The sequence below is a fragment of the Penaeus chinensis genome, chromosome 27 (assembly GCF_019202785.1).
Source record: "Penaeus chinensis breed Huanghai No. 1 chromosome 27, ASM1920278v2, whole genome shotgun sequence".
In the NCBI taxonomy this organism is placed as follows: Eukaryota; Metazoa; Arthropoda; class Malacostraca; order Decapoda; family Penaeidae; genus Penaeus; species Penaeus chinensis.
The window spans coordinates 15,619,407-15,626,906 of record NC_061845.1 but is presented as its reverse complement, the minus strand read 5'-3'; the positions used below and the strand labels follow the sequence as shown (position 1 = coordinate 15,626,906).

The window sequence follows — 7,500 nt, the reverse complement described above, 5'->3', positions numbered from 1 at the left end:
TATATATATATATATATATATATATATATATATATATATATATATATATATATATATATATATATATATATATATATATATATATATATATATATATATATATATATATATATATATATATATATATATATATATATATATATATATATATATATATATATATATATATATATATATATATATATATATATATATATATATATATATATATATATATATATATATATATATATATATATATATATATATATATATATATATATATATATATATATATATATATATATATATATATATATATATATATATATATATATATATATATATATATATATATATATATATATATATATATATATATATATATATATATATATATATATATATATATATATATATATATATATATATATATATATATATATATATATATATATATATATATATATATATATATATATATATATATATATATATATATATATATATATATATATATATATATATATATATATATATATATATATATATATATATATATATATATATATATATATATATATATATATATATATATATATATATATATATATATATATATATATATATATATATATATATATATATATATATATATATATATATATATATATATATATATATATATATATATATATATATATATATATATATATATATATATATATATATATATATATATATATATATATATATATATATATATATATATATATATATATATATATATATATATATATATATATATATATATATATATATATATATATATATATATATATATATATATATATATATATATATATATATATATATATATATATATATATATATATATATATATATATATATATATATATATATATATATATATATATATATATATATATATATATATATATATATATATATATATATATATATATATATATATATATATATATATATATATATATATATATATATATATATATATATATATATATATATATATATATATATATATATATATATATATATATATATATATATATATATATATATATATATATATATATATATATATATATATATATATATATATATATATATATATATATATATATATATATATATATATATATATATATATATATATATATATATATATATATATATATATATATATATATATATATATATATATATATATATATATATATATATATATATATATATATATATATATATATATATATATATATATATATATATATATATATATATATATATATATATATATATATATATATATATATATATATATATATATATATATATATATATATATATATATATATATATATATATATATATATATATATATATATATATATATATATATATATATATATGCCTGTGACTTGCAACTGTTATCATTACATGGCACCTTAAATATTAATATTTATTTTTAATACCATGCTTTTCCTACATTGCTGAAAATACAAATTACATACAAATTTAATAATTTACAGCTTATCAGTCATTCAGGGACAATTTGTAAATAAAGAAATAAATAGTGGAAAGAAACAAAATTAACACAAAATGCAAAGATACCCTATACAACTGGTCTCATACACAGAGCAGAAATACAACTGCTGAGAATTGACTCCATTGCAGACATCACCTCTTCACTTAGCACACACAAATACAAACTGGACAATACATAGACATTTGCCCAAACTGCCAGAATCCCTCACTATTATGCACATCGTAGAGGAACACACAGCTCAGTCAACAGGCAATACTAATACATCATGAAAACTGCTATTTACCTGCAGTGCAAGGCTTCCTATAATATGAAAGGAAACCACTAACAATAAAATCAGAAACAACAAACACAACAACAACTTCCCAAACAAATGTTTTTAACATTCTGATCTGCGTTACTTTCATCAAAGAACTTACACCCACCTGTGCAGGTGAAGACCCAGAGGGTACGTTGCTTCCTGCAAGCTTGCGTACCAAAGCCCCACTATTTGTTACATTGCTGATGCTATTGCTGCTGCTGTTGCTGGTGACGATGTTGCTCGTGCTGGTAGTAGCCTGGCCACTAGTGCTACTGCTGCCACTTGTGCTGCCAGAGCCGGTGATGGTTGACCCTGCCGCAATCTTGGTAGTGGAGTGACAGAGAGAGGGATGAGATTGATGGCATTTGAGAAGCTCGGCTGCGAGAAATATATTTTCCAATGATGTTTGGGTCTCTTCAAGTTGTTTTGCTGTTTTGTTTCCTTCCTCAAAGTGATCAGTTGGGAAAAGGAAGAAAATAATAAGAGGAGAGTGAGAAAGAGAGAAAAAAATAAATAAATAAAATTAAAGAAAAATGCTGAATCAATAAAAGTGTCATTCACCCAGCACGACCACACACATAAACATGAAAAATGCTGAATGTCTCACCTGTTTCGAGCCCTGTTTACTGGACTTGCTGCTGCTGCTCGAGTTGCTGCTAGACTTCTTTTTCTTCAAGGGCGGCTTTCCAAGGGGGCCCTGGGAGCTGTTTGAACCACCACCAGATCCCTCCAAACTTAATCTTTTCCTGCAACTTGGTCATGAGGAGTGGAATTAAGGGCCTATTCTTATATCTTTTAAATATTGTGCTGATTCATATAGCAATGCTGTTTGCAAATATCTAAAAGGATGTGAAAATAAAACAAAATCTTTACATGTAAGAAAACAAATATATACTTGCATATACTGAACCAATATATCATGCCACTTATTTATCTAATATCTATAACTATTCATCTAGCCATACCTCAATTTGAAATAAAGAGTTAATACCTAACCTCCTCACCCACACATGTCTAGTACAATGTGATGTTCTTCTGAAAGTATTCAAAGGACTCACCTCTTTGTGTCCAACTTCGCATCATTTTCAGTGTCTGACTCTTCCGTTTGGTCAGAGTCCGAGGATGAGTCAGGACCCCGATGGTACTGCAGGAGGCGATCCAGGAGAAAGGACTTGTCTCGCCGCACCCGCAAGAGGGCTCTCTGGGCTTTCCGAAGCTCTTCTTGGAAACACTCATTTTCCTGGTGGACATGTTATTCCTTCATATTTCATCAATTCTAATATAAAATTCAATAAGACTAATACGTTTACTTTCTCTTGTGTTATTACAAAGTTCATTAAATTATTGTTTTGACCTATTTATTATTGTTTCCCAATTGGGCTATCAAAAGGCCATGTAATACGTTGAATGCAACAGTGAGTGCAATAGATCTCTTCATCACTGTTGAGCCTCATCCCTATCATGAAATAAGACTGAAAATTGTTTGAATTAATTCTCTTCCTACAAATCGAATATAATGATGATGATGATGATGATGACGACGACGATGTCGGGGGGGGGGGGGGGGGGGGGGGGGGGGGTTGCGAAGTTCTAGCTTCGCCCGGGCCTTCTAGATATGGCCCGGCCTGTGTCAGCTTTTTACGGCTATCTCATTGAGTTGTCTGACACTCGGTGCTTACCGTGGCGGCGGGATTGCCAGCAAGCGCTCCTGCCGCCATGGTGTAAGCATTTCGCATAGCCTCTTTACCAGCACGGCGGCTGTTGTGGGTGGTCCATGTCTCAGGAATTGTGTATGGTCACAATTTTCTAGGTAGTGGACTAGTGTGGCGTTCGGCTCGCCGCAGTGCTTGCAGCACCATTCATCGCGTTCGATTGTTGGGATAATCTGCCATGCACAGTGGTAACCTAGGCGTATTCTGTGAAGAATGACTTCGGTACCTCTGTTGCTTACTTAAGAGAGTGCCAGTGGTTCATAGCCTGTGGCGTCTGAGTACCAGCTGGCCGAGGGGGAGGTTCTCGTTTCCTCTCTGTGGAGCTGCCGTAGGAAGGTACGACCGACCAAGGCACACTTCTCCATAAGTAATTTTCGGCTCGGTTTTATCGTCATGGGATTTGGGGGCATACCCCTGCCAGCGACGGCTAGTCTGTCAGCAAGCTCGTTCCCTCTGATGCCGATGTGGCTTGGGACCCAGTTGATGATAATTCTTCTACCCTGAGCAAGAATTCTCTGTGCCATTGTGAGAATCGTGGTCAGTAGGTAGATGTTGTCTGTGGGTGAGCTGTGCTGAAGACAGTCAATTGGCTGCCCTGGAGTCTGTGTGTATGACCACGTGTCCTTCCCTTAGGGACGCGTGGCCTAGGGCTCCCATGATTGCAACTGCCTCTGCCTGTAGCGAGGAGGCGTTGTCTGTTACCCTCATGGATCGCGTGGCATCCCTAGCTGCAAAGCCGGCGCCTGCAGTGTGGCTCAAGGGATCGACCGATCCATCCGTGTAGTATGTTCTACTACCCGGAGGAGTGATGGCTGCAATGACCCTGTGGGCTTCTGCCTTTAGGCTAGGCATGGGGTATAGGCTCTTTTTCATTGACAGGCTCATTATGTTGAACTCTATCAGGCTCAGTGCCCACGGCGGGGCTTCGGCAAAGTCGGGGTGGGGGGAGTCCATGCCCTTAGCAAGAAGCTGTTCTTTGAGCTGATGGCGTATCAACACCCTGGCTGTATGAGACAGCCAGGAGTTGTTTGCAACGAACAACAAAAAATAATATTTACCTAAATAACTCAATGGACTTGAAATTTTGGTATGTGATCATAGTACATGTATATAAAACACATGCAATGAGTAAAACTTAACCAATGAGGAATAAATTTGATAATACAAAGTGAGACTCGAGAAAACTAAAGAACTGACACAAAACTCGGACCTTGTACCATAATTGTTAGTGCCCAAGGGATCGCGTAACTCTGCTGAAGATGTAATGCCAAGATGTCACCTTCCCTCATGGAATCATTCACCTGCATTCATACCTTTTCCTCCATCTGTCACAGTGAGTCTTATTCATCATCTACAGGGATACGACAGATCATCCAGCCTTTGAGAGCACCACAAACTTAAGGACCATAAACAAAAGTGAAATGTCAAGTGAAGCTTACATATATTAGGAGTTTCAATTTCCTCTTTAAGGTCTTGTAATTGGCCTTATAATCCTCTGGTCCATCTGTCTGTACTGGCATGATGAAACCTGTGAGGGATGAGGGAACAAAGTCAGAAAATATACCAGCTACTGATAAATGTGTAGATTTGCAGTACAACTCAATATCAAAAACAATAAATTAGTAATTATCATAACAAATACTATAATTATTTTCCCAGGTGCGTGGCTTGTAGACCTGGTCCACGCAAATACCCATGTGCTGTATCGAGACTCCTTGCTTCCCCTTTTTAATGCTATCTCTTTTTCTGCATAAGCATTTCTTTTTTTTTTTCTTTTTTTTAGCTATTTTCCATTCTTTATTATCAAAGTTTTGGTGAAGAAAGATGTTTTAATATAACTATATTTACTATTTTCATTGAGCAAACTGCATATTGTCTCTCTCGGTAGTCTACAAGACTATGCAATAACAATAACAATAAGTAATATTGTGTTACTGGTATCATTTTTAAAAAACATTTTCATATTACTTTATTTTCTGTAATACACCCTATGTCACTGGTCAGAGGGGGAGAGGACTGGGATCCTGAGCATGGAAACCCTGTCCTCCATGGAGCTAGCACTTTTTCAGCCATGGTTCCCAGAAAGAACATTCCACCCTTGTTAACCCAATGCTAATGGGCATGGCATGCCCGTAAATGTTATGCCAACTGTGAGTTTACTTTATTCATTGTTTTTACTCATAGATGGCTACACTTGTACTAAGTCACCAATGAGCCAATTACGAGTACTGCCTGTCTTGCTCGTTTACCCTTTTCCTTGATCTACGAAAATATTTTACTTTATCTTATTTTGCTGTTACTAATGTTTATAACAATATAGTAATTATAATGTTTATAATAAAAATAATACCATCAATATTCATAGCATTAGTAAAAAATATGTTTTCCTGCCAATTAAAGGAAGGGTGAAATCAGGTAAGGTCACAAGGGATACTAATTGATCCCTTTGTGGCTGAGCACTAGCAGAGCCATCCATATACAAGAAAATAGAAAATGAGCACAGCATTTTCCCCAGCAGCATGGGGTTAATCTTCTATAAAAAAAGAAAAAGAAAAAAAGATGATAACAATTATATGATAAATAAATAACTTTCTATAAAACACCTGCTGTGGCTTTTAAAAACACTTTTTCCTTGTAACACCTTTTTTTTCTATCCAAATCCCCCTGAAAGTTTCTGTGATATACAATGCAGTCTATAAACTAAACCTAATGCTGCTGGGAATGTACAATGTCCAATGTAGTTTTGTTTTTGTGAAATGTGTGTACACACAGATGGCTCCACAAGCGTGCAGTTACCAAGGAGTAAATCAAAATGCTTGATTTCCCCTTTCCTTGGGCTTTCAGGAGAAACATTTTTTCTTATGGTATTTGATGCCTTATCAATATTGTTGGCATTATGATTATTATAATCTCATTAATAATAGTAAAGGGTAGTATAAAATAAAACTGATTATTTAAGAAAACACAAGAAAATAATAACTGACTTCTTGATGAGTAAGCCCTTGTAGACTATCTACATGTGTATACAAATTCAATAAATAAACTCACATTGAACTCGACATGTAGCCTACACACATGCCATCCTCAGCAGCATTTGATTATGAGATTCCCAAAACAGGATGACAGAATATAAAATGAATCCAGGGGAAGTTGCTGTCCAATATCAGTAAATATTCAGAACACTTACATGTCCTGGATGTGAAGATTGTGGTACCAACGGATTCCTCTCACTCTCTATTATTTAAATATGTAAGATTTAATGTGAGGAAACCCCCTAAAAACCATACATTTTGACCCACCAGTAGGGTATGGGAATGAAGAAATTGTGGGGTATAATATGAAGTAAAAATAAAATATGTGCGTACAGTATATAAGCCAAATAAATAATTTACTGCAGGCCTTTGGTGCTCTGGCAAAGCATAGTAAAAGACAACTATAATTTACTGCATGGTAGCACTTGGAGTAATTTTTTACTTGATGCCAAGAAGAGGTAAACCTACTTGAGCTTGTTTCCTAAACTGCCTCAAGCACCTGAATCAGCTGGAAGTGACACTGCTTAACCCAATCCCAGATTTATGTTGTCCCCTGTAGTTTCTTGTGAATTTTGGTACATGCAGATGGCTCCACATATCCTCAGCCAGCAGAGAGTCTATTTCTAGGCCCTAGTGACCGATCGTGATTTCCCCATTCCTTGAATTGGTTGGAAAATGTTTTTTTCTTTAAACAATTGATATCAACACTGTTATAATTGTTATTGATGTTATGATTATTTGATTGTTACTTAAATCTTGGTAACATTTAAGACAATAAAATTATAAAAAAGTCTTTCCAAAAGCCAAGGAAAAGGTTAAACAGGTGAGATAGGTAGGACTAATACCTGACTCCATGGTGACTTGCCACCTGTGTCAATTGGGTTACTG

At 32.6% G+C, this 7,500-nt stretch overlaps 1 protein-coding gene across 5 annotated transcripts in view; it reads right to left on the bottom strand.

The window, feature by feature from the left end:
* Positions 1 to 7,500, bottom strand: part of LOC125039500 (secreted protein C-like) — a 10,702-nt gene that overhangs the window by 2,231 nt on the left and 971 nt on the right. For 2 of the 5 annotated variants that reach the window (XM_047633518.1, XM_047633519.1), the window contains exons 2-5: positions 5,020 to 5,108; positions 2,927 to 3,108; positions 2,476 to 2,620; positions 1,993 to 2,313 (exon numbers count right to left, since the gene is read on the bottom strand). In XM_047633518.1, coding sequence (XP_047489474.1) covers positions 1,993 to 2,313; positions 2,476 to 2,620; positions 2,927 to 3,108; positions 5,020 to 5,100 — 729 coding nt within the window. In that variant the 5' untranslated portion in view covers positions 5,101 to 5,108. Of the gene's footprint in view, positions 1 to 1,992; positions 2,314 to 2,475; positions 2,621 to 2,926; positions 3,109 to 5,019; positions 5,109 to 7,080; positions 7,271 to 7,500 lie in introns of all 5 variants that reach the window. The other 3 variants (XM_047633520.1, XM_047633522.1, XM_047633521.1) reach the window with 3 other exon arrangements.